The 26,870-nt window shown below is 40.5% G+C and overlaps 2 protein-coding genes across 4 annotated transcripts in view; one reads left to right on the top strand and one right to left on the bottom strand.

Moving 5' to 3' along the window:
• Nucleotides 1–8,765, bottom strand: part of POLH (DNA polymerase eta) — a 41,836-nt gene extending 33,071 nt beyond the window's left edge. Inside the window, exons 1-3 of one of the 3 annotated variants that reach the window (XM_060615598.3) lie at nucleotides 8,459–8,765; nucleotides 1,318–1,458; nucleotides 952–1,086 (exon numbers count right to left, since the gene is read on the bottom strand). In XM_060615598.3, coding sequence (XP_060471581.1) covers nucleotides 952–1,086; nucleotides 1,318–1,454 — 272 coding nt within the window. In that variant the 5' untranslated portion in view covers nucleotides 1,455–1,458; nucleotides 8,459–8,765. Of the gene's footprint in view, nucleotides 1–951; nucleotides 1,087–1,317; nucleotides 1,459–3,484; nucleotides 4,146–8,458 lie in introns of those variants that run through there. The other 2 variants (XM_081795743.1, XM_081795744.1) reach the window with 2 other exon arrangements.
• A 79-nt stretch (nucleotides 8,766–8,844) lies between these two features.
• XPO5 (exportin 5) overlaps nucleotides 8,845–26,870 on the top strand; it is a 48,301-nt gene continuing 30,275 nt past the window's right edge. Inside the window, exons 1-12 of the mRNA XM_060615593.3 lie at nucleotides 8,845–9,144; nucleotides 10,938–11,059; nucleotides 11,963–12,035; nucleotides 13,815–13,952; nucleotides 14,097–14,279; nucleotides 17,802–17,828; nucleotides 18,220–18,405; nucleotides 19,401–19,477; nucleotides 23,051–23,150; nucleotides 24,338–24,421; nucleotides 25,158–25,283; nucleotides 26,262–26,352. Coding sequence (XP_060471576.2) covers nucleotides 9,040–9,144; nucleotides 10,938–11,059; nucleotides 11,963–12,035; nucleotides 13,815–13,952; nucleotides 14,097–14,279; nucleotides 17,802–17,828; nucleotides 18,220–18,405; nucleotides 19,401–19,477; nucleotides 23,051–23,150; nucleotides 24,338–24,421; nucleotides 25,158–25,283; nucleotides 26,262–26,352 — 1,312 coding nt within the window. The 5' untranslated portion in view covers nucleotides 8,845–9,039. The remainder of the gene's footprint in view (nucleotides 9,145–10,937; nucleotides 11,060–11,962; nucleotides 12,036–13,814; nucleotides 13,953–14,096; nucleotides 14,280–17,801; nucleotides 17,829–18,219; nucleotides 18,406–19,400; nucleotides 19,478–23,050; nucleotides 23,151–24,337; nucleotides 24,422–25,157; nucleotides 25,284–26,261; nucleotides 26,353–26,870) is intronic.

Below are 26,870 nucleotides of genomic sequence, written 5' to 3'. Positions count from 1 at the left end.
AGGGGGGGAGAGGGGGGAGAGGGGGGGAGGGGGGGGAGGGGGGGGGGAGAGGGGGGAGAGGGGGGGAGAGGGGGGGAGAGGGGGGGAGAGGGGGGGAGGGGAGAGGGGAGAGGGGGGGAGGGGAGAGGGGAGAGGGGAGAGGGGAGAGGGGAGAGGGGAGAGGGGAGAGGGGAGAGGGGAGAGGGGAGAGGGAGAGAGAATCCCAAGTAGGCTCTGTGCTATCAGCATGAAGCCTGATGCAGGGCTTGAACTCACAAACCGTGAGATCATGACCTGAGTCGAAGTTGGACACTTAACCGATAGAGCCACACAGGCACCTCTAAGTTTTAATTATAATACCAATTTTTTTTAATTTTTAATATAACTTATTGACAAATTGATTTCCAGACAACACCCAGTGTTCATGTCTTTTAAATTATCAGAATTGAATAATAAATATTCATTCTACTAAGGTTTACTGAAGGTCAAATTAGCTCATGTTATCTGTGTTCCAATTTGTTAACAAAAGGATAACTTAAGGTAGTGGTTAACTTTGTCTATCTCATACTTTTCGTGGGTAATTGTTTATTTTTTTATTTTTTTTTTCAATATATGAAGTTTATTGTCAAATTGGTTTCCATACAACACCCAGTGCTCATCCCAAAAGGTGCCCTCCTCAATACCCATCACCCACCCTCCCCTCCCTCCCACCCCCCATAATACCAATTTTTAAATAATTAAGGAACTGAAAGGGTGTTAAGGGCACCAATTGTTACAGGTTGTAACGACTCTGAACTGTTCCTGAAACATGGTATCAAATCTATTTTCATTTCACAGAGAAAAGCTGGCTGTCGAAAGGGAACTTTTTCAGACATTATTTACACCAAACAAATTTGAAACCTCAGTTCCTCAGGGGCTCATATTATATTATTTCCAATTCTTCCATTCCCTTAAACAATCTTTTCTTCTTACTTGGTAAGGTCAGCTTTCCCACGAGACTCACGAACTTGTGCCAGTAGAAGATCTGGACATAACTTCTTAGCATCATTTGCCCACATGTTCCTAGCGACCCCAAATGCACGAGCTTCATAACTCACTGAAACTATTCTAAGGTTAGGAAAAAAAAGAAAATAGAAAAGTGTTAAATGATCACAAGCAAAAATAACTAAAATTTAACATCAAGGCTATATAAACATAATAGTAGAAACTTTTTGGTCACAGATGCCACTATTACATCTCAAACACAGCAGCTGAGAAATCTCAAAACAGGACCTAGCATACTGCCATGTATTCTTATAGATTAAAATAGTCGATAGTTATAATAAGTATGATACATACCCACCACCCTTCCATGATTTGTACTGTACAACTGCACAAGGTTTATTCTTCAAATGAGGATTTTCCCGCTGTTCCACTTGAACAAAAAAACAGTCCATGTCCACTAGAGCAACTACCCGGTCCTGTCCAGTAGCCATTTTTCTGTAAGACGATATTTTATGATCAGAAAAGACATCTAATCCAAAGCACCATAGAAAGCTGTATTTCCGTACTTCTATTGTTGAGTTATCCTGAACATGAACAGTAACAAGAATGAAATAGCCATTTTCATATGATGCTGGTAAGAGAATAATAAATTGTTATAATTTTAGGAAGGCAGTATATATCAAAAGCTTTAAAAAATCCCCACCTCCCAAAGGAACTGAACACACAAAAAAGATATACATATAGTCAGTAAGCACATGAAAATGGGCTCAACATCATTAGTTACAGGGAAATGCAAATTAAAACTATAATGTACATTGGGGCACCTGAGTGGCTCGGTCAGTTGAGTGTCTGCGTTTGGCTCAGGTCATGATCTTGCAGTTTGTGGGTTTGAGCCCTGCATCGGGCTCACTGCTGTCAGCACAGAGCCCACTTCCAATCCTGTCTCCCCATCTCTCTGCCCCTTCCCTGCTTGTGCAGTCTTTAAAAACAATAAACATTAAAAAAAAAAAAAAACTATAATGTACATCAACAGAGGGATGAAGTCAATAGTTACTCTAGTTGATAACAAATCTAGAGTATAATTTCAGGGAAAAGAGAAACAGGAAATGACATATAACATGATAGCATTCATGTGAATTTTTTTAACTTTTTATTTTGAAATAATTTCAGACTTAAAGTTGCAAAAATGGTAGGATTCTCTGAAATCCAGCTTCCTCTGTTAACATTTTATAAAGCACAATTATCAAAACTAAAAAATGAATGAACATTGGTATAATGCTCAACTATACACTTTACTTGAATTTCACCAGTTATTACACTAATAATCTTTTTTTTTCCCCCCCAGGATCCAATGTTAGTCATCATATCTCCTTGGTCTTCTCCAATCTGTGACATTTCCTCAATCTTCCCTTATTTTTCATGACACTTTTGAAGAGAACTAGTCAGCTACTTCAAGAATGCCTCTCAATTTAGGTTTGTCTAATGCTTTCTCTTGATTAGATTAAGGTTATACGTTTTTGGTATTTCTTTTTCTTTTTTTTTTTTTAAAAGTTTACTTATTTTGAGAGAAAGAGAGAGACAGAGAGAGAGAGAACTGACACAATGCAAGTTGGGAAGGGGCAGAGAGAGAGGGAGAGAAAATCCCAAGCAGGCTCCTCACAGTCAGTGCAGAGCCCGATGCGGGGGCTCAAACCCACTAACCCTGAGATCATGACCCAGGCTGAAATCAAGAGACAAATGCTTAACCGACTGAGCCACCCAGACGCCTCAAGGCTATATATTTTTGGCAAGAATATTATGGAAGTGAAGTGTTCTTCTCAGTGTATCATACGGAGAGATACATGATAACAAGTCTTATTACTGGTGAAGTTAACCATGGTCGTTTAGTTGTGATAGTATTTGTCAGGTTTCTTGTTGTAAAGTTACTATTTTTCCTTTTGTAACTATTATCTTAGGAGGAAATCTTTGAGACAATGCAAATATCCTGGTTCTCCTAAAACTTTCAACCACTAAGCACCTATCACTGGATCTTGCCTGTAACACTTACTTGATAACGGTCTGATGGTGATTTTCTATCCATTTATGTAAACTTTTGAAGACAAAAGAAAACAATACTACATACTATTCACAGATAGACATACATAAAGGTATGGATGGTAGACTGGAAGAACAAACCTTATGTACTTGACAGTGGATACAGACTAATGTTATCATTTAACATTGTTAGAAATCTGGAAGAAATACAAACTAAAGTAGTGACTCCCAAACTTTGCTGCAGATTAGCCAGGGACATTTTTTTTAAGCTCTATGCCCAACATGGGGTTTGAACTCATGACACCAAGATCAAGAGTCCTCTACTGACTGAGCCAACCAGGGTCCCCCAACTTAGGAATATTTAAATAATACTGATATCTGGCTTCTCTCACCCGACATCCTAATTTAATTGGTATGGGTGTGTTTTGTGCTAGCTCAGCTATCAGCTGAGAAATGCTATCAGCTAGAAATGGCTAGGGTCACTCACCTGGGCACCAGTGACCTTCCCACAGACATCTCCTCTTTCCAAAAGAAAAAATACAACTGACCAACCCTTGTGATTCTTATTGTGATTGCAAGATGCCCTTCAGCAATAACCATCAGCAAACTGAAAAAAATAAAGGTTTAGTACTTACAGGACTGAAAAGTACATAGCATACCTGGGGCCACACAATGACACCATAGGTAGATAAAAAGAGAATACCTTATGTAATCAAGCTGGCTAAAAGTGAATTATCATAAAGAGTTTTTTAAAAATAAGTTTTAATATCAAGGGGTGCCTGGGTGGCTCAGTCTCTTAAGCATCCAACTCTAGATCTTCTAAATTCAAGCCCTGCCTTGGGCTCTGAGATGACCACACAGAGCCTGCTTAGGATTCTCTCTCTCCCTCTGCCCCCCCCCCCTCCCCTCACGCTGTCTGTCTGTATGTGTATCTCTCTCTCCCCGTCTCTCTCAAAATAAATAAACTTTTTAAAAAAAGCTTTAATGGGGCGCCTGGGTGGCTCAGTCGGTTGGGTGACCACATTCAGCTCAGGTCATGATCTCACTATTCTTGGGTTCGGGCCTCACGTTGGGCTCTGTGCTGACAGCTCAGAGCTTTAAGCCTGTTTCAGATTCTGTGTCTCCCTCTCTCTGTCTCTCTGCCCTACCCCCACTTGCTCGCTCTCGCTCTCAAAAACAAACATTAAAAAAAAAAAAAAAAAAAAAAAAAGAATTCCATAGGACTGAATGAACTGATGAGGAGGATTATAATTCTTATGACTTTTCATTAGAAACACTGTTGGTTCTTTAATGTTGTTTCTTCCAGATTTAAGGAAACCTCTTCTCTTAACCTATCTCCAACTTACAGCAATTTGGTAAAATATACTTTTGAGAACAAACTTTTTCTCCTTACCTGATCCCTCCAGAATTAGAAAACTCTCAGTGAATATTCTTATTTTTATGGCAATGTAATTATCTGTATAAGTTCAATAAGGATCTTTCTCCTTCTAACAGGACACGATTGGAAACATTGGTTATACTACCAAACTTTGACTAGAATGATGTATTTAAGACATACATATGTAGATATAATAGTTAAGAAACTAAGTTTAACTTTGTGGAATCAATAAAGCCCCATGGAAAAATCAGTCTGGCGCCCTGCTTACCAAGTTCCCAACAGCCTTACCAGGTGAGTAAGGAAGGTCTCTTCCTGGCAGGCCTAGGAACCTCAGGGTATTTTAGGAACCTCAAGAAGAGAGGAATTCACCCAAATCTATACATATTGCAGGCAAAGCCTAATGGCAAGTTTCTTGATTGGCTTCATAGTCTCAAAAGGCTTTTAAAAGTTCAATCTGAGATTCCTTATGAAAAGTTCCAGGAAAGCAGATTTAAATGTCTATATGGTCAATCACTATTCTTGCTGTACTTAGGTTAATAACCAGGCCTACTTTAATGAGACTATACTTATTTTTTTTTTAATTAGCCTTATTTTGATTATCTCTGAAAGAAATGGGGGTGATTGTGAGAGAATGACTGTTTCAGTATTATAACTTTGTGGATATCACAAAGTTAATGGTCTTTGAGGTTTTATTTTTCCACCTCTAAACTGGACTGGATCCTGAATTCTTCTAGTTTCCTCCAATATTTGGCTATAACTCTCTAAACTAACATTTCCAAATGTTCTCCCACCCTTCTGACTTGGAAACACTGAGAACTAAAACTGCCCTTTCCCAAAGTCATGCAAGCTAACGTGGAACAACTTGACATAAACTTCAAAGAAATCACACAACAGCTCATGCATAGACAATTTTGGTGCCAGTTGCTGCGTGGGTCACTCAGAAAAGATCACCAGAGACATTCAAACTGCAAACCAGGAAAATCTAACAAATTGCCACTGTCTGCCCTCACTCCATCTGAAGATGCTTTGAGTCTGACATCTAGAAATCTTCTTAACTGACTGCCTTCAGAACTCACAAACTGGGATTATAATCTTAATCTGTCAGTCTGGAATTTCCTGGTCAGCACTATCTGCCTGATAGACCTCTGCCTTCCCCCAAAGGAAGGTGATCTTGCTTGAAACAATCTACTCTTTGACAGTAACTTCCTTCTCATGCCCCCTTCTGCCTTGCCTTTCACTTTGTACAACTCTTAGGAGCTCCTTTTTATTTGTTAGAGGAGATGCTGACCAATTCATAACCATGAATAAAGCCAGTGTAGATCTTTAAATTTACTCAGTTTTTTTTTTTTTTTTTTTAAACAGGCCTAACTTGAGGAACCCACCTGCACAACCACTTCCTGAAATAAGACACAACACTTTAATTAAATTGAGTTATTCTCAGGACCAAGAGATTGGTTCCACTGAATATGAAACAATCTACCAACACAGGACAGGCTCAAACCTACTTATACCATGGGGCACCTGGATGGCTCAGTCAGTTTAGTACCCAACTCTTGATTTTGGCTCAGGTCATGATTTCAGGGGTCATGAGATGGAGACCCACATCAGGCTATGCTGACAACTCAGAGCCTGCTTGGGATTCATTCTCTCTCTCTCTCTCTCTCTTTCTCTCTCTCTCTCCCCCTCTCTCTGCCCCTCCCCTATTCATTCTCTGTCTGTCTCTCTCTGTCCCTCCCTCTCAAAATAAACTTAAAAAAAAAAAAAAAAAAAAGCAGACTACTTATTACCCAAATCCGTGAACAGATTTCCAGGGCTAGCCTTCAAAGATCACTGACCCATTTTCATGGCTGGACTCTTTCAAGTTTGGGACAATGGCTACAGACTGGATTTCAAACTATTGCCTGTATAATTATTTAACCCTGACTTTTAACATACCAACTATCAGGGCAGTTAACGTCCTCATCATTGACTCTGGCATCACAGGGTAGATTGTCGTGTAAACCCGGACAGTGGCTCCCGCCACCCCTTTCTCATAATGCAGGTGGCTGATTTAAGCCGGGATTGCTGAGGCATCCACTTACTTTAAAGATGACTATCTTGAATAAACACATAGGCAGCCAAATGACTAGATAAAGTGTCAGGCCACGTTCCCTAACTGAGACTCCTTTGTTTTAGAGTTCTTGGTTGATTTCAATAACTGGCCATTTTGGAACACTTGGTTTTTTGTTTTCCCTTTTCTCTCTTCTGGTACTTTAAATTCCCGCTCTTATTTTTTAAATTCACCTGTGAAACCCTTGATCCCCACCCTCAAGCAGAACTCCAGGCCTGTCCTAGCTTGCTCCCTCTCTACCTGTAACCTTGCTGTGTGCTCACTGGTGTCTTGTGAGCTTCAGGGCTTATAAGGAATAAATTGTTTTTCTTTCAAAAAGTTTCCTGAGGGTCACTGCTAAAGGGTGTCCTGCAATCATATTAAGAACCATAAGAACATTGGTTTCGAAACGGGACAGGTCTGTGGGAAGCTCACAGGAGCCCAGGTGAGTGTCCTGAAGCATTTCTAACCACAGCATTACCACCAATAGGCTGAGATAGCACAAAACACGCATATACCAATTACATTAGGATGTCTGGTATTAGAAGCCAAATATCAATGTTACTTAGATATCATTTTATTTAAACTTATTATTTTAAAACATTACTATTAGGCTGAGATGGCACAAAATGGGGTGTGACTTGAGCACTGTGATTTTTAAAAGCTCTCCAGGCAGTTCTTTTTTTTTTTTTTTTTAATGTTTATTTATTTTTGAGACAGAGAGAGACAGAGCATGAATGGGGGAGGGGCAGAGAGAGAGGGAGACACAGAAGCGGAAGCAGGCTCCAGGCTCTGAGCCATCAGCCCAGAGCCCGACTCGGGGCTCCAACTCACGAATCGTGAGATCGTGACCTGAGCTGAAGTCGGACGCTCAACCGACTGAGCCACCCAGGCGCCCCTCTCCAGGCAGTTCTAATATGTAGCAGAAATTGGAAACAACTGACCTAAATAAGATACTTATGGAAACACCAGTAATTCATGATTTAAATATGAAAGAAAAGGTTATACAGTTGAGTAAACACTCAACTGTTTTCTAAAAAAAAAAAAAATCAAAAATTAACATTGACGTTGACAAGTGGCATGGAACTAACAATGACAGAAGATTAGTGGAAAGAAACATGAATTAAAAAGTCTGAGTAGTCAAGGCATTAATTCTTTATAAAAATTCCTTATAAATTCCACTCACTGAAACTTGGCATAAAGTGTTAAGTTTAAACACTTAAAAGTTAAAACCATAATATGTCAGAAATTACCTTACCTTGAGGCGACTTTTGCGTAGTGCTGGAACAGATAATGCCAGAATAAAAATAGTAAACACATTTTAACACACACACACACACACACACACACACACACACACACACACAATCACCAGGGAAGTACCATGCTAGATACAAATAAAAATAGAGTAAGAATAGGAAGCAGTGATTTAAGTCCAGCAAACATTTTACTGCGAAAAAAACACAAAACCCAATATGCAAACTTTAACCGCTGCTGAAGTTTTCAGTTTATGCATTAGGCTGGAGAAAGCAAGAACTTTTCAAAGATGGGAAATGAAAACACACTCGCTGCCAAAAACTCCCCTTTCCGAATAAGGATCCCACTATTCTGAAGTCTTATATGTAGCACTTTAAAAGATCCAAACTGCAAAAGCCTTCAATAATTGCAATTACTGATCTTCAAGGGTCTCGATTTAATCAGGATCTTTAAGTTTGGTGCCGATCAGGCGATAACACATCTAAGGAAGATGAACAAAAGTGAAGAAGGAGATTGAAGACATAGCGAAGATACTATTATTCCACCAAAAAAAAAAAAAAAAAAAAAAAAATCCTCTTAGAAGACCATACCAGGGCCTTTACATCTCAGTGAGTATGCATTTCTGTTTCACGGAGTCTCGGTCCAACGTCCTCACCAGCTACTACTATAGCATAAAATTAACAGCCAAAGCATGAAATGTCTGAAAACGGCGATACCGAACGGTTCTCAATTCTTACCAATGTGGCAAGCACCTGGAAGAACTGCCGATCACGGACGCCGAAGATGCCGGGCTCGCCGTCCACTGGAAGGAAGATGAAGGAGTCCTGAATACCCCCTCTCCGGAAGCGGACCAGTCGGTTTCGAGAGATTTATTGCCGGTGATGACGGAGAAACGGACCACGGGTCACAGACGACCCTGCCCAGGAGAGTAGCCACCGCACTGCCGGGCGGACCTACCCAGGATTTGAGCGCTCAGCAGCCAGACCTTGAAAAGCAGATCAGACAGCGCGCGCGCAGCTAAACAGCCGTTGACGCGTCTGCGCACTGTACCCCTTCCGTCCCCCGCTCCGCCCACCGAGGAGCTACAGTCACACGGGAGCCGCCACTTCCGCGGGCGCGTGCGCAGTGGCGGGTCGGGCGCGTGCGCAGCCCCCGCTCTTTCCAGGCTGGAGCTTCTGCAGCTCACGCTCCTCCTCCCGCTCCCCACCCCCCAGTTCGCCGCGGCCCGGTACCAGCGTGTGGTCCCGTGAAGGGAGCCGTCGGTGCCTCGTGCTCCCGCGACGGCCGTGGTGCGCGCTTGCGGCGCGTAGCACTAGCCATGGCGATGGATCAAGTGAACGCGCTTTGCGAGCAGCTGGTGAAAGCGGTGACGGTCATGATGGACCCCAGCTCCACCCAGCGCTACCGCCTGGAAGCCCTCAAGGTAGACAGGGTCTGGCGCCCCGGGCCTGCCCCAAGTCCCTGCCCCAGCTCCAGCGGTCCCCGCGCGGCCCCAAACCCTGCTCGTTCCCCGCCCACGCGGCCCCTGGACCTCCCATCACAACCGCGGGGGGCCTTTGCCTTCCCCCTCCCCGCCCTCCGCGCCTCTTCTCTTGGCTTTCTCTGCTAGCCTCGCCTGCCCTTCTCTCGGGACCCTCCGGTTCCTTGCTGATTCTCATCTCACCACCACTTTCCACTGCCCTCTCCTCTCCTTTCCCTACTTCTCTTCACTCCTGCCCGCACCAAAGCCGGATGCTTCTATTTTATTATTGCCCTAAACTCCACACACCGTAGCCTTCCCGTGGAGCACGTGCCCGTCTCGTCCCCAACACCAGCTACATTCTTTACGGTCTCCTCTGCATTAAACATTTCCTTGCACCCTCCTGACCCATCCTAGCTGAGCTTCAGTCCCTCTAGGGCCACTTTACTTGCATTCGTACTCCTCTTACTAATCCTCTTCTGTGTCTTGGGGATTTCTGGGCTAATTCTCACACACCTTCCACCCATGTTTTTTCAGTGTGTTCTATTCTCGGGTAATTTTGCGCAAAGATGAACTTCTACCACTTACTTTGCATTTTTAACAAGGGCGCTTTGGTTTCCTGAAAGTAGTTTTTCTTGAATCCGGATGCTCAGGTCCTGGGACTTATTCCTGTGTTGCAGTTCAGGAATGCTAATATAAATTGGGATGCTAATAAATTGCAGACTTATTCGCGCATCACACCATGTTATATGGAATGTGAGAAAACACTTGTGCCGTGTGTATATTTTTTTCTTAAGTTTTTATTAATTTCAGTTAAGTGCTGTGTATATTTTAAATGATGTGACTTTATAGAGTGAACATCACTTGAGAAAAACCTTACTTTTTAAAAAACATATAGATGTATGCCACAGGATTTAGAATCAAACAATTGAGTTCTATTTATTTGCTATGAAATATCAAAAATAGACACAAAAGTAAAGGGAATAATACTGCAATGATCTTGTATATACCTCTCACCTAAATTCAAGAGTTGTAAAGAGTTTGTCGCATTGCTTTATTCCTTCCCCCAAAGTTTTTATTAATCTTTAAAAAAAATTTAAATGTTTTTAATGTTTATTTTTGAGAGAGAGAGAGAGTGCGTGTGCGCGAGCGGGGGAGGGGTAGAGAGAGAGGGAGACACTGAATCCGAAGCAGGCTCCAGGCTCTGAGCTGTCAGCACAGAGCCCCATGCAGGGCTTGAACTCACCAGCTGTGAGATCATGACCTGAGCAGAAGTTCCCGCATCCGGCTCTGTGCCAACAATGGGAAACCTGTTAGGGATTCTCTCTCTCTCTCTCTCTCTCTCTCTCTCTCTCTCTCTCTCTCTCTCTTTCTCTCTCTCTCTCCCCCACCCCCACCCCCTCCCCTTCTCCACCCCTGTGGGTGTTTTCGGTCTCTCAAAATAAATAAGCATAAAAAAGAGAAACTTTATTTTAAAAAAAAAATTTTTAAAGTTTGAGAGAGAGAGAGTGCATGAGCAGAGGAGGGGAAGAGAGAAAGGGAGAAACAGAATCCCAAGCAGGCTCCGAGCTGGCAGCACAGAACCCAGTGCGGGGCTTGAACTCGGGAACTGTGAGATCATGACCCGAGCTGAAATTAAGAGTTGGATGCTTAACCAACTGAGCCACCCCAGCACCCTTAAAATTTAAGATGAAATTTTTTTTTTAATCCCACTTTCTCTTGGCTCCTAAGGGAAATACTAACTTTTCTTGTTTCAGTTCTGTGAAGAGTTTAAAGAAAAGTGCCCTATCTGTGTCCCCTGTGGCTTGAGGTTGGCTGAGAAAACACAGATTGCCATCGTCAGACATTTTGGCCTTCAGATCCTGGAACACGTTGTCAAGTAAGGAGCTTTTAGAGGGTACCACCAAACTCTTGAGAGAACATATCTTTATTTCTTATGGTAACTCATAGAGCTAATCTTTAGGTGAGTAGAAAAGAACAATCACCATGAAGAAAGGAATGTTCTCCAAGAGATTATCACAGCCTCATGAGAGCTCTCATTCAGGACTTAACTTTCCTCTTCCTCAGTTCTTTCATCCACGTAAAATACATGGTACATACTAAGCATTCTACAAATGTTAACTGGTTCTGCCAGCATTTATTGAGCTCCTGTTGTGTTCCAACAGACTTCAAGGTCTTTTTTGGAAAAATACAGTGTATAAGTATAATTACATCTCTGATTAGGCATTGTGCTTTTAATTTTTTTTTTAAGTTTGAGTGTGTTCCTTCTCTGAATGGCAAATCCAAAGGAGGATTTATATCACAAAAACTGAAAACCCTTCCTAACTTGAGTTTCCTATCCCCACCGCGTCTATCATAAGAATCACCTTTCAAGACTTTGCCACAGTTTTTGTGGGATTGTACTATTACTTCATAAGCCAGCACCAAAAAAAAAGGAGTTAGTGGTATCAACATTGTATTTTCTGAAAAGCAACTACATTTGTTGCAATTGTCCCAAGTGTATATTTGCTTTTGGCCTGTCAGTAAAATCAAGCCCCCCCCCACCCAAATCTGTGCACAAACCTTGTGTGAATTTCAATTAGTGAACCACTGCCTATTTCCCAAGGCATTTTTCTGTTAGCATTTTGGTCGGATATGGACTGTTATTGTCCATTCTTTGAAGGGTACAAAATCAAAAGTATAGTTTCTTAGTGAAATTGCCAGCATAATATAACACAAAATCAGAGCTATTAGAGAAAACTTCTAATGTGATTCTCTTGACTTTATGCATTTTGGTGGCCAGGTTTCGGTGGAACAGCATGTCTCGATTGGAGAAGGTCTATCTGAAGAACAGTGTCATGGAGCTGATTGCAAATGTAAGGAATGAATGGTTGGTTGGAAGACTTGTGTTTCAAAGGTAGTTTAGACTAAGTGTAACTTCTTTAATGTAGCATTTATGTAAAAATTCACTAGTTCTACATAGGTCAAACAGCATGCTTGACAGGGCAGAACAGATTAAACATTTTCAACAAATGAACATGATTCTTAGTTCTAAATTAGATTGCACTTTGCTGTTTGTTTCCTTTCATTCCAAACTGGACTACCGTATGGTTCTGCCAGTATGAAATATGCAGAATGAATTTGTGTCAGGAGTTAGAATATGATTTTAAACATGGTTAAAATCCATAGCTTTTTTTTTTTTTTTTTTTTTTTTTTTTTTTTTAAACACACATGGCATGAAAAGTTGAATTCCCGTTATTTCATCTCCAAAATCAGTGCCTTTATTCCTGGGGTGCCTGGCTGGCTCAGTTGGTAGAGCATGTGACTCTTGATATTCGGGTTGTGAATTCGAGTCCCATGTTGGGTATAGAGGTTACTTTAAATTCTTAAAAAAAAAAAATTCTCTTCAGGGCACCTGGGTGGCTTAGTTGGTTGAGTATCCAACTCTTGATTTTGGCGCAAGGCATAATCACAGGTTAGTGGGTGGGATGGAGCTCTGCATCAGGCTCTGCACTGAGCATGGAGCCTGCTTAAGGTTCTCTCTCCCTCTCCCTCCCTCCCCCCACCACCCACCCACCCTCTCCCTCTCTACCTCCCTCCCCCCTACCCACCCTCTCCCCCTGTCTCTCCCTCCCTCCCCCCACCCACCCTCTCCCCCTGTCTCTCCCTCCCTCCCCCCACCCACCCTCTCCCCCTGTCTCTCCCTCCCTCCCCCCACCCACCCTCTCCCTCTCTCTCCCCCTTCTCCCCTTCCCACCCTCTCCCTCTCCCCCTCCACCCCTCTCCCACATCCACATGTGCTTGCTTTCCTCTCTAATAAAATATGAAAGTTTTTAAAATCGTTTCAGAATTATTAATCAACTTAGGATTTATATTTTGCTAGTTTTGGGGAAACTTGATAGGAATCCTAATTCATTAATTTTGATATCAAACTTTATTTTTGTATTTAGAGAGAGAGAAAAAGTGCACATAGGTGCATGCAGGGGAGGGGCAGAGGGAGAGAATCTTTTTTTTTTTTTTTTTTTAATGTTTATTTATTTTTGAGACAGACAGAATGTGAGTGGGTTGGGGCAGAGAGAGAGGAAGACACAGAATCCGAAGCAGGCTCCAGGCTCCGAGCTGTCAGCACAGAGCCTGATGCGGGGCTCGAACTCACAAGCTGTGAGATCATGACCTGAGCCGAAGTCGGATGCTCAACCGACTGAGCCATGCAGGTGCCCCATTCCTGGGAATAGTTTTTCTGTGTCGTATAATGCTAGAACTATCAGTCACATGTTCAGTTGCTTCTCCTAATTCTCCCATTTTATCAGCTGCTTATTGTCCTCATTTTTGTACTCTTCATGTTGGCGCTCTTACAAAATGAAAGTCAATATGAGAGCCTTTTCACTTGGTAAAGGAGAACAATAATGTCTTCCTTGCTCTGTATGACAGTCATTTTTTTAGCTGATGCAACCCTCACTTAAGCTTTAAGTGGGGAAAATGATTCGTGAGAATGCAGGGCAGGTGACTCAGACCTGGAGAGCAGGTTTTATTCTGTTTAGTTTAAAAGGAAGCCTGCTGAAGTTCTGTATACTTTCACAGCCCAGGTGGTTGGTTTTTTTGTGTTTTTTAAATTCAGTCTTACAGATCTCTTACTATCTCTTTTTGTTTTTCAGGGAACACTGGACATTTTGGAAGAGGAGAACCATATTAAAGATGTTTTGTCTCGAATTGTAGTAGAAATGATCAAGCGGGAGTGGCCACAGCACTGGCCTGATATGCTAATAGAATTGGATACTCTTTCTAAACAAGGGGTATGAAATATAGCTGTATCAATTCAGTTGATTTTGGAGGGGCTCTTTTGGAGTTCATTTTGTCAACAGAAAAGAGTCTTTGGGCTCACACATAGTGAAAATGATGTTTCTATTTAATTTAATTACTTTATTTCTTTGATCTAGGAAACACAGACAGAATTAGTGATGTTCATCCTTTTACGACTGGCAGAGGATGTAGTGACCTTTCAAACCCTACCCCCTCAAAGAAGAAGGGATATCCAACAAACGTTAACCCAGAACATGGAAAGAATATTTAGTTTTCTACTTAACACTCTTCAAGAAAATGTAAACAAGTACCGACAAGTGGTAAGAGATACCTCACCTCCCAAAAGTTCTATTTTCTTTTAAATGTTTATTTACTTTTAGAGAGAGAGAGAGAGAGAAAGGGTGTGAATGGGGAAGGGGCAGAGAGAGAGGGAGAGAGAGAATCCAAACAGGCTCCGTGCTGTCAGCACAGAGTCCTGACATAGGGCTTATTCTCAAAAACTATGAGATCATGACCTGAGCCAAAACCAAGAGTCAGACACTTAACCAACTGAGCCACCCAGGCACCCAAACTTCTTTTTTCTAATATGAGTGGGATTTTGTTTGTTTTTCTAAGTTAAAAGTTCATCGAAAGAAAACCATCAAAAGAGAAACAGATGACAGGAAAAACTGGAACTAATTTTCCAAGAAACTCAAGTCAATGAGTTTCCATATCTATTTTAAAAACAATAATAAAATTCTTAAATCAGTATAAAAATGATTAATTCTTAGCATTTAAAATATTTAAAGCCCGGATTTCTGGTAGGTCAGATGCCCTGTTTAGTTCTGGTCCCTTTTGCAGTGGAAACTGCTGGGTTTTATTCCTCTTGACTATATGATTTTCGGTACAGGTTTACCTCACTACCTGAAAGAAGAAGTTCCTTTGAAACCTGTTGAAAGCCCAAATGGCATAGTATGAAGAAATTACCATTAATTTATGTGGAAAATTTTTTGAGCATTCCCATGCCAAAAGAAAACACCTCTCGTTGGCTTTTCTGACATCTTAGGACACGTCTTGCTAACAGATGCACAAAATAATCACAGTAAAGCACAGATGCCCACAGACAGTCTAAAGCTGTAGCTGCTTGACTGAGATGCTGACTGCCATTCTTGGGGAAGGAACTTAGTGGTGCCTCTATAAGAGCTTGCTCTAACAAGGCTGAAAGTTATTCTCACTTTGTAAAAGCAAATAATCCTCTTCAGATTTCTTTCAGTTAGAGAAAACAGGTACTAATGCGGGTCATTAAAAACAAGGTGGCATAACACAAAATTTTGAAAAGTGGGAAATACCTGTGTTCTATTCTTCCTGATAAGGTATCTCTTCTGCAGAAAAGGGCAAGCCAAATACTATCTTTCCAACCATTGTCTTTTTTTAGTAGAGAGCTTTCAGAAGAATGTCATGTAAAAGTTAATGTAGTACAGTAATTCTCAGCAAAGGATGGTTTTGCCCCCCACATTGTCACAAGTAGGGGTTGCTACTGGCATCTAGTGGGTAGAGGCCAAGAATACTGCTAAACATTTTATAATACACAGAATTGTCCCTCACAATAAAGACTTATCCTACACAAAATGCCAAAGTATTGTGGTAAAACCCTGATCTAGAATTCTTGTATGTGTTTATTTCACAAAATAGGATTAATTAAAATTATTTTTTACCCTGATTTCCTTCTTTTTTTTTTTTTTTTTTTTAAACATTTTATTTTTGAGAGAGAGAGACCAAGACAGAGTGTAAGCAGGGGAGGAGAGGCAGTGAGAGAGGGAGACACAGAATCCAAAGCAGGCTCTAGGCTCTGAGCTGTCAGCACAGAACCCCACTTGGGGCTTGAACCCACAGACTACAAGATTATGACCCGAGCCAAAGTTTGACACTTAACCAACTGAGCCACCCAGGCACCGCGCATTCTTTTGTTTTGTTTTGTTTTTTAAGTTTTATTTATTTATTTTGAGAGGGAGAATGCACACAGGGGAGGGGCAGAGAAAGAGAGAGAATCCAAGCAGGTTCTATGCTGTGAGCGCAGAGCCCAGTGTAGGGCTCCATCCCACAACCCCAGGGATTGTATCCTGAGCTGAAACCAAAAGTTAGATGCTTAACCGCCTGAGCAACCCAGGTGCCCCTTCGTTGTATTTTTAGAGAAATGGTAGATACTAACACAAATGAGGAGAAGGTACTATGAGCTGTTGGGGTGGGGAGGAACTCAGTAAGTACCTAATATATGCTATATACTTGTTTGCACTCTATGGGTTATTTAATCTTCAAAACAACCCTGAAAGTATAGTCTCCATTTTATAGATGAAGGTACAGAGAATAATTATTGAAGATTCCCTAATGTTTGTGGTGGAAGTCAAGTCCCGTTCTTTACACTAGAATGGCCCATTTCCCCCAAAATATCTCCCGAAGATTTTTCAAAAGATACCAGGAAAATATTTGCATTTAGAAACTTATTTATATTGAGAGTGAAGGAGGTATTGTTTTCATTTTCCCCTAGGAGATCTGATCTGTAGGAGAAAGGGAACACATTATGACCCCTTAGATGCTCTAGCAGTCTAGCCAACATGCCCGAGCTGAGACATTAGAAACATACACTGGTGTTTTTCTTTAGCCTCAGTTTCAGTTCCCTCCATCTACCAGGCTGCCACTTGTGTCCAAGACCAGAGCACAGCCAAGAGCCATCTTTTGTCCTGGAACAACTTCTTTTGCTCGAGAAGTTGCGTCCCTTCTTCCGTCTCTTCTCTCTGTCCATCCCTTCACCTTCCCAATTAGGCAGTTGGTTGAATGTTAACAATGATCAGATGAGTAAGCTCACTCTCCCTGGCCCATGACCTGGCCCCTGAACTGGTCTGAGGGGAGCATAAAGGGTCAGAGTGGGAGTGAAAAATTGTTGGAGAGGAAAGACTAGACTTGGCTATTGTTGCTTGGATTCCTTTTCCTTCTTGGGCAGCATCAGTAGATGCTGGTAAGAGGGTTCTACCCATCTCCACCCATTAACACCTCTACTCAGTCACTGTTGACGAGGGTTTAATACTTGTCCTTTATTAACAAGGGCATTTTTAAAAGTTGAGATGAGGAATTGTGAAACAAATCCTTTATAATCCTAAAGGCAGTGAGTTTTCAGGTACTTCACAAGTTGTTATTCCTGCTTCTCTTCCCCTTCAGCTCCCCTTCAGAAGTTTTTTTGGAAAATAATTTTGTGCATGTAAATCATTAGCATTGTGTAATATTTGTAGAATTGGACATGGAAGGGTAAAAATCAGTTATAATTGTACATTTACTGAACAGATGTTATTTTTGTCTAGCATGTATTATTTGTGTGTGATTTGTAATATCCATATATACATGGTCATAACTTGTATTTAATTTTGTTTCTTGTTTTTTCTCCATTTACATTATTTCAGTATACTTTTGCTAGGTATAATTTGTTTTTATTTGAATGTGGAAAAAATGCTCATGCTTTGTTTTAAGCTAGATTTCTTTCATCACTAGCACTGTTGATCCTTATTATGTTCATCTGTTATATTTCTTTGTAAACCATGTGTTTTGAAACTATCTTTGTGGACTTAATGTTGTAACATCTGTGTAAGCTCTTTAAATACTAACTTTGTGTCATACTGCTAAAATAACCTTTCTTTCTTAGCGGGAACATCAGCTATATGTTCTTAGTAAAGTTGTATTTTTTCCAAAGGTTAAAAGTTAAGTCTGTATTTTAAAAAGTCATTATTCAAGGGACTTCATTAAGTGGGTGGAAAGTTATTACATAGCTTTTTGCTCATTAAAAACATTGGATTCTTATACTTCTTTTCTTTCAGAAGACAGATAATTCTCAGGAATCAAAGGTAAGGACTCTTGTGGAGTTGGAAGGAGACTTCTTTGAGGCTTTCAGGTACAGAGATGCATACACCTAGTGGAGGGTGACCTCAGCCTTGGTTTGTGTGATCGTTGAGTTATGGTAGAAGGGAGTTAAAATTATAATATTTTCAGTTTATCAGAGGAGACGAAATGGCCACATGTGCCATATGGTCTTATTGACAGACATTGAGAGTGCTGTTGTTTGAGAAGTGGTTGTGTGTCAGACCTTCGAGTTCCTGTCAGTTGCTGTTACATGAGTACATTTTTTAAAATCATTTTCTTTTTAGAATTAGAAAATAGAAGGAGCTCAGGTATGATCATAGCCTCTTTGTCTGTTAGTGAGGACTTAATGATCAAAAGTTACTTCTTTTCACGCAGGCCCAAGCGAACTGTCGAGTAGGAATTGCAGCACTGAATACTCTAGCGGGCTACATTGACTGGGTGTCCATGAGCCATATTACTGCTGAAAACTGTAAGCTCTTAGAGATGCTCTGCCTGCTTCTGAATGAACAGGAACTTCAGTTGGGAGCAGCTGAGTGTCTTCTCATTGCAGTCAGCAGAAAAGTAAGTTACCACTTCAAACTGACTTATCCTCAGAGCCTCTGCTGGGGGTGGGGGGTGTTTAATTGTATGTTGTAGCAAAAAGACATTGAAAAGTTTGGGATTTATCTGACATCAACTTAGCTACTTGTGTCCAACCCCTTTGGATAAGAGTATGCTGATATTATAGGGATCCATTGGCAGCATGTAGAGATTTGTCAGGCTACTTAGTTCTTGAAACAGCTATGAATCTTGGCACTTTGCACTTAAGAAACACGATAAAAGTAATGTTAAAATTTAAAACTCAGCGTTACGTCAAAAAATCTCAGATGGTGGCAGCGTTGGCTTTATATTGGTCTAGGCTAACAAATGGGACTATGACAGCTTTTCTCCACAGGAATGTTGCTTTCAGATGTAATTTACTTTGTTTTCATATGAGCATTATTGCCTGACACATTTATTTTTTTTAAATGTTTATTTATTTATTTTTGAGAGAGAGATAGCGAGCAGGGGAGAGGCAGAGAGGGAGGGAGATAGAATCCCAATCAGGCTCTGTGCCATCAGCACAGAGCCCAATATGGGGCTTGAACCCATGAACCATGAGATCATGACCTGAACCAAAACCAAGAGTTGGATGCTTAACCAACTGAGCCACCCAGGTGCCACATGACACATTTAAAAATAGAAATCTTACAGGGGTTCCTGGGTGGCTTGGTCAGTTAAGCATCTGACTCTTGATCTCAGCTCAGGTCTTGATCTCAGGGTCGTGGGTTCAGGCCCCACATTGGGCTCCATGCTGGGTGTGAAGCCTACTTAAAAAAAAACAAAAGAAAAAAGATAGAGGTGTTATCCAGATTTTATTTTAAAGAATTGGCCTTTTCTCTAGTGTTCAGTTAGCCCTGGGATTGAGAAATTGTGAAATCAGTGTATTTGATTATATAGGTATAGAAGATGTTAGTACTTGGAGACTTTTAGTAATAGAGTTTGTATTACCTGTGTTTCCCTAAAATTGGTTCTAGGGCAAGCTGGAAGACCGGAAGCCCTTGATGGTCTTATTTGGGGATGTTGCTATGCATTATATACTCTCTGCTGCACAGTGAGTATCTGCTTTTCTATGTGTTTTCTAATTTCTTTGCCATTTACATATATTATGTAGATAAATCTGAAGTTCTACCTGAATGTTGGCAGTCAGTTGACAGTGTTCTTAATAAAGAAGTCGGGTAGTCTTAAAGGGACTTTTTAATCTTTTTAAAGACCTTATTCTGCAAGTAAGTTGTGGCCATTGACTCTGCACCCAGCCGCTTCCACAGTTTTTCCCATTCTTCCCAGATAGCTCATCTTGATTCTGTCTGCTTCTGGTGATCCCCAAGCCTCCTACCAGCATTGGTGCCTAGGCCTGAGAATGCTCTGATCTTCTGTACTAGAGTCTGCCCCAGGCCTGCCTTGACTGCAGAACTCCAGATGCTCCTCCTTCCTTTCCTGCTCAAAGTACTCAATGCCTGAAGTGCTGAGGCTCTTGGAAACAGCGGGAACAGTGTGTTTGATGAGAAATGTATGCATGGGACCTTGTAAACACATTATCTGTCTTAAAATAATGGCTTCTACTTACTTTCTTTTAATTGCTCTGGAAAATATTTGAGCATTTACTGATACATGTTTCTTACCCAGGAAGGCAGATAGAACTGTATTACAAGGACAGTTGAACCTGTCACAACATCCTTTTTTTTTTTTTAATGTTTATTTATTTATTTTAATGTTTTTTATTTATTTTTGAGAGAGAGAGAAAACAAGCATGAGCTCACGGGGGAAGGACAGAGAGAGATGGAGACACAGAATCTGAAACAGGCTCCTGGCTCTGAGCTGTCAGCACAGAGCCTGACATGGGGCTCAAACCCATAGACCGCAAGATTATGACCTGAGCCGAAGTCAGATGCTTAACTGACTTAGCCAGCCAAGTGCCCCCTGTTTTTTTGTTTTTCTTTTTTTTGTTTGTTTTTTTGATATTCTTAGTACTAGGGACAAATGAAAAGATATGAGACAGACACATACATATTACTTAAAATCTCTTATTATCTGTTTATTTTTTTTTTTAATGTTTATTTTTGAGGGAGAGAGAAACAGTACAAGGAGGGGAGGGCAGAGAGAGAGGGGGACAGAGGATCTGTAGTGGGCTCCACACTGGACAGCAACAAGCCCCATGTAGGGCTCAAACTCATGAACTGCAAGATCATGATCTGAGTTGAAGTTGGATGCTCAACCCACTGAGCCACCCAGGTGCCCCTCTTCCTGTCCATTTCAACACGGCTTTTATGATGGCTTTCTTTCCTGTAAAGACTAGCTTTGTTTTTAAGGGGTTCTCTTCATTAAATTCATAACATGTCTTTTGGATGGCCACTGTAGTTACTGTTTCCAAGGCCCATTTCTTTTTTTTTTTTTTTTTTAATGTTTATTTTACTTTTGAGAGAGAGAGAGAGAGAGAGAGAGAGAGCGCGCGCAAGTGGGGGAGGGGCAGAGAGGGAGACACAGAATCTGAAGCAGGCTCCAGGCCCTGAGCTGTCAGCATAGAACCCGACGTGGGGCTCAAACCCATGAACTGTGAGATCATGCCTGAGCTGAAGTCAGATGCTCAACCGACTGAGCTACCTAGGCGCCCCTCCAGGGCCCATTTCTTAGTTCTGTAGAGACCATGACATTCACACTGAGGTGTCCCATCTCCATTTGTGTTACTTACTGATACCTGTGAGTAAAGGTATGATTCAAACCCAGGCGGTCAGACTCAAGAGCCTGCACTGGAAAGCATAATGCCATATTGCCCTTCAACATCACTAGAGCCTAGGTCTTGCTTACCTCGAGGCCCATGCTTTTTACATTATGCTCTGCTGGCTCCAGAACACAGCTGACATGGCTGCTGTCCACACTAGTTCTTACTCTCATTAGTGTGAATATCCCTGCATCATTTCAGGTTAGGTTTTGCCACCAAGTAAGTTATTTTTTTTTAAAGAGCTATCTTGATTCTGAAACAGTAGATAAAGGATTATAGATCTGAACTAAATTACTTGGAGAAATGACACACAAGGTTATGTTTTTATTGCTTTTAAAAAAAGAAACTTACATTGTTCAGAGCAACTTCAGGTTCACAGCAAAATTCAGTGAAGGTACAGAGATTTCCCGTATATGCCATGCCCCCACACACGCATAGCCTCCCCCATTACCAACATCCCCAACCAAAGTGGTCCATTTGTTAGAATTGATGAACCTACACTGACACATTATAATCATCCAGCCATAGTTTTAGGGTTCACTCTTGGGTGTTGTATATTCCATGGGTACATTCTGTGGGTTTCAGCAAATTTGTAAAAACATGTATGTATCATACAGACTATTTTCAGTACCCAAAAAATCCTCTGTGCTCTGCCTGTTCATCTCTCCTCCCCCATCCCAACCTCTGGTAACAATTGATCTTTTTACTTTCTCCATAATTTTACCTTTTCTAGAATGTCACATCATTGGAATCATATAGTATATAGCCTTTTCCGATTGACTTCTTTCAGTTAGTAACATGCTATTTAGGGTTTTTCCATGTGTTTTCATGGCTTGAAAGTTCATTGCTTGTTAGCAGTGAATAATACCCCATTGTCTGGATGTACCAGTTTATTCATTCACCTACCAAAAGACATTTGGGTTGCTTCCAAATTTTGACAGTTAAGAACAAATCTGTAAACATCCAGGCTTCACATGTTATAAACATGCAAGTTTTTGTGTAAACATGTTTTCAATTTCTTTGGGTAAATACTAAGAAGTGTGATTGCTGGACTATATGTTAACAGTATGCTTAATTTTGTAAGAAACTCAAATTGTCTTCAAAGTGTCTATACCATTTTGCATTCTCACCAGCAATGAATGAGAGTTCCTGTTCCACATCCTTGGCAGCATTTGGTGTTGTCAGTGGTCTGGATTTTGGCCATTCGAATAGGTGTGTAGTGGTATCTTGTTTGAATTTGCAATTTCCTGATGACATATGATGTGGAGCATCTTTTCATATGTTTGTCATTTGTATATCTTTGGTGAGGTGTCTGTTAAGCCCTTTGGTCTATTTTTTTAATCAGGTTGTTTTCTTATTGTGGAGTTTTAAGAGTTCATCGTATATGTTGGATAACAGTCCTTTATTAGATGTGTCTTTTGCAAATATTTTCTCCCAGTCTGTGGCTTGTCTTTTCATTTTCTTGATTATAGTCCTTTTATTTTTGTCAGCGGTATAAGGAATTGTGACATGCTTTGCCTAGGGATCTCTTGTTAAGTCCTCCCTGGGTATCAACAAATGTCTTTTTGTGCAGCTTTTCATGCCTATAAGTGTATGTATGCATTTTGTATGCAGTCGTGTTCAGAGTTTATCTTATTTAACCCAGAATACTCAAAGACCATATAATGTGCAAAATTAGAGTGCTTCTTTGAGGGATAAGATTGCATTGAACCTTATTGCTCATTGATCTTTCAGTGTTTGGTTGGAGGTTTTTTGTTTTTTTGTTTTGTTTTTTTTTTTTAGTTTTTTAACTTTAATAATCAGCAGAAATTTGAATGTTGAAGCACAGACCACATACAGCTGCATTTGGTGGGAATCCTTTTGGTTCTCTTGATGTACACCTAATCACACTATTTTCTCATCTTACAGGACTGCTGATGGAGGAGGCTTGGTAGAAAAACACTATGTCTTCCTGAAGAGACTCTGTCAGGTCTTATGTGCTCTGGGCAATCAGCTCTGTGCATTGCTGGTGAGCACTTTCTAGCAAGTTTCAGGACCATTTGAGTAGAACGTTTAGAAAGTTACATTTGTATAGTGAGTGAAACATGCCATTGATTTTAGCCTTGTGGAAATTGCCCTACAGGTTATTTCATACGATTTTATAGATTAAATTCTTGTAATAGGGTTTGAATGATGTAAATTTCTCTTAACAAGTCAGTTATCGATGTCAACAGGAAACATCCACATCTATTATTCCATAAAGTCAACGTTGCCATTCTTGTGAATTTTGGTACCTGTAGAATATCAGTTTGCTGAATGCATTACCCTTTGAGGTCTATTAGATTATGAAATATTATGCATTCAAATAAAGAACTCTTTTCCCAAATTTAAAGAATATTATTGGTCATAAAAGAAAACTTTAGTCTGATTGACTTAGAAATACCTGTCTTTAGGGAAATACTTAAGAATTCAAGTCTTACAAGTTGAGAGGACAATTGGTATAGACGTTTGCATCTGATGTTACATCTTTTTGTGGTGGTTTGAATGGTTAGAGAGGACAGATCTTCAGACGTGAGATGTATACCATCAAGTGGTTGTTTAATAGATTTGGTCACAGAGATCTGAATAGACCAGGTCTGAAGCAGTAATACAGATTTTTTTCTTTCTGTGATTTGTGAAATGAATGCTCTTTTTTATTTTCGTATTTGACCACAGAATGAGTTTTAGTGATAACGATTAAGGAGGGAAATCCTTGAGTTGATGCCTTAGGTCACAAGGAAGTATATGGTCCTTTTAAAACTGAACTTTGTGGGGGTTTAAGTTCTGTACAGTTGCCCCATGAACAACAAGGTTTGAGCTGCATGGGTCCATTTATGCTCAGGTATTTTTTGACAAATATAGTGCAGTTCTGTAGATATATTTTCTCTTTCTTATGATTTTCTTAACATTTTTTTTTCTTTAGGTTCCTTTATTATAAGAACACAATATATAATATATATACATGTATGTATTAATCGTTTATTTTATCAGTAAGGCCCCTGGTCTATAGGAGGCTGTTAGCAGTTAAGTTTTGGGGAAATCAGAAGTTATATGTGGGTTTTTTACCCCTAACCCCTGTGTTCAAGGGTCAGCTGTATTTGTTACTCTTCTTGCTGTCCTCTTCCACCCCATCCCCGCCATCAGTGTCATTAATGTAGTGGTCTTTTTGTCCCTCAGGGTGTGGATTCTGATGTAGAAACACCAGCAAACTTTGGAAAATACCTGGAATCTTTTCTTGCTTTCACAACCCATCCAAGTCAGGTAAACTTTATATAGGCAACATCTCAAAATTTTAGTTAAGTAAGCCAAAATGAAGCACTATGACCTGAAGTAATTAGGAGCTTGTGTATAAAATATGACTCTTAAGACCCTAGGAAGGAACTATAGTGTCATTTCATTAAAGAATTATTGAGTCTTCTTCCTGAGCCAAGCATTGCATCATGTAGGTCAACAGCTTTTCCCCTCAGGTAATATTCTGCTAGTGTTCTATCAGATGTGAGCTATATCCCAGGTGATTTGCTCCTAAAGGTATTTTAAGTGCAAAAGTCTAATTGATTGTGTTATAAAATTAATTTCTCACCTTTAAGGTTTTCCTTGTAATACCACCCTGAGATTCCTGTATCCTTTTTTGCCATTAAAGAAAGTGGTAGAGGGGCACGTGACTGGCTCAGTTAGTAGAGCATATGACTCTTGATGTCTGGGTTGTTCGAGCCTTACATTGGGCGTAGAGCTTACCTAAAATAAAACAAGAAGAAAAAGTGGTAAAGCTCAGTTCACACTCCAGGAATTGCACCTGACCCATGGTCTGTCTCATTAGTATGTGGTCTGTAACGGGCCGTCATTACTGATGCAGTACAGCATGGCCAGTTTCAAAATATTACAGAGATTTATTTCCATGAAAAAATACTGTTGATAATTGCTGGGCTAAGTCATAATCTTGGTTATATAAAATGCAGACCCTTAAACTGAGGTTTCTCTTTTTTTTCTTTCCCTTTAGTTTCTGCGCTCTTCAACTCAAATGACTTGGGGGGCACTTTTCCGTCATGAGATCCTATCCCGTGACCCTTTGCTGTTAGCAATAATACCAAAATATCTTCGTGCTTCTATGACTAACTTGGTCAAGGTATGCATTGGGAATCAAAATGTGCAGTGTGAATTACACACAGTAAGACTTAGATTGGCATCCAAGTGACAGCCCGGTCTTGGTCACTAAGATCTCTTCCTTGGACATGTCATTCTCTTATTCACCAAGAAGAAAGCAGCCCAAACTGGTCATTATAATCTACTTTTTCATATTTTGGAGCACTTTTATAGTAAGTATTGGGCTAGGTGCTAGGAAGAAGTAGGACAAGAGCAATGACCATGACCATGCAACGGGATAATGCTTTTCAGAGATTGAAAGCAGGCAGGGTAGAGTCAAGATTTTAAGAGGAGGTAATATGTGATTGTTTCTGAAGGTCCAGGAGAGTATGAGGGTGACTGAGAAGGGAGGAGGGCGAGTGGAAGCAAATTGCTCACTACCTCTGTAAAGTTGCTTGTGAATTCCTTGAGATCAGCTAAGTGCTCTTGCAGCTGACAGATGCTTAATCTTGATTTGTAAAATCAGAGAATGGGACCTATTTAAGTGTCCTCTTATTTCTTCAAGGAATATGCTAGCACATGGCACACCCTGCTCTAATTCTTTGCCATGGTCTTCATTACCGTTTAAGTGAAACATACAAAGTTCCATGCTTGTTCCCTGGGGGTCAGCATTTAAGGAGACACATAGTTCTAGATTCTTTTTTGCTTATTGCCTACCGTATTAGCACATTGTGTTGAGACAGCCTTATACTCAGGCACCCTAAGCAAATTCTAGAATTTAATTCTCCCTGAGGAATCTAGAGGAGAGTGTCAAATGAGTGTTCTCTTTTCTACTGCTGTCAGGATTATTGGAACTAGGAGAAAATGGTGGACTTGGGGTAGACCAGAAGCAGTTACTTATTTAAAAAGATCTTACGCAGACCCTTAATTCTTCTTTAAAAACTGCTTCAGCTCCTAGAGTTTAAGACTCTTTTGATAGGTCTGTTTTCATCCCCTACCCCAATTATCTTTCTCTTTGCAGATGGGCTTTCCTTCTAAAACAGACAGCCCTAGCTGTGAATATTCTCGATTTGATTTTGATAGTGATGAGGACTTCAATGCTTTCTTCAACTGTAAGTGATAGTGGCCTGGAATTTCTCCCAGTAGTCTAAGAATGGCATCTAATATTATGAATCATAGTGCATGACCCTTGGGGTTCTATATTAAAGGCCCAAAATCTGGACAGCAGCCTGTTTAATCTCTAGTCTCATATTGCAGAGGGTACTGGGATTGCACTCATTCTAGGTATAGTAGCCTCTCTTGCACACGCATTACATGCACACACACGCATGTGCACATACACAACCTTTGGACTTTGATGTTTAGGTAGTAACAGTGTGTTAGGCACTTGAATTTTTTTTTATACTTGGGATTAAATACCATCTTACTTTGCTGGTCCTCTAAAAAATACAGGCTGTCTTATAGCCTAGTTGTGTTCTGGGTTTTCTGTAGCCTGGCTGGTTCCACACCATTCTTTTATTTTTTTAAATAACAGCCTTATGAGATATAATTTGTTTACCATACGTTTCACCCATTTATAGTATACAATTCAGTGTTTTTTTATATATTTAGAGGTGTGCAACTATTGCCA

Source organism: Panthera onca, chromosome B2 (assembly GCF_046562875.1).
Source record: "Panthera onca isolate mPanOnc1 chromosome B2, mPanOnc1 haplotype 2, whole genome shotgun sequence".
Classification (NCBI taxonomy): domain Eukaryota; kingdom Metazoa; phylum Chordata; class Mammalia; order Carnivora; family Felidae; genus Panthera; species Panthera onca.
Note: the sequence above shows the minus strand (reverse complement) of the source record. Positions and strands in the feature narration are given on the sequence as shown.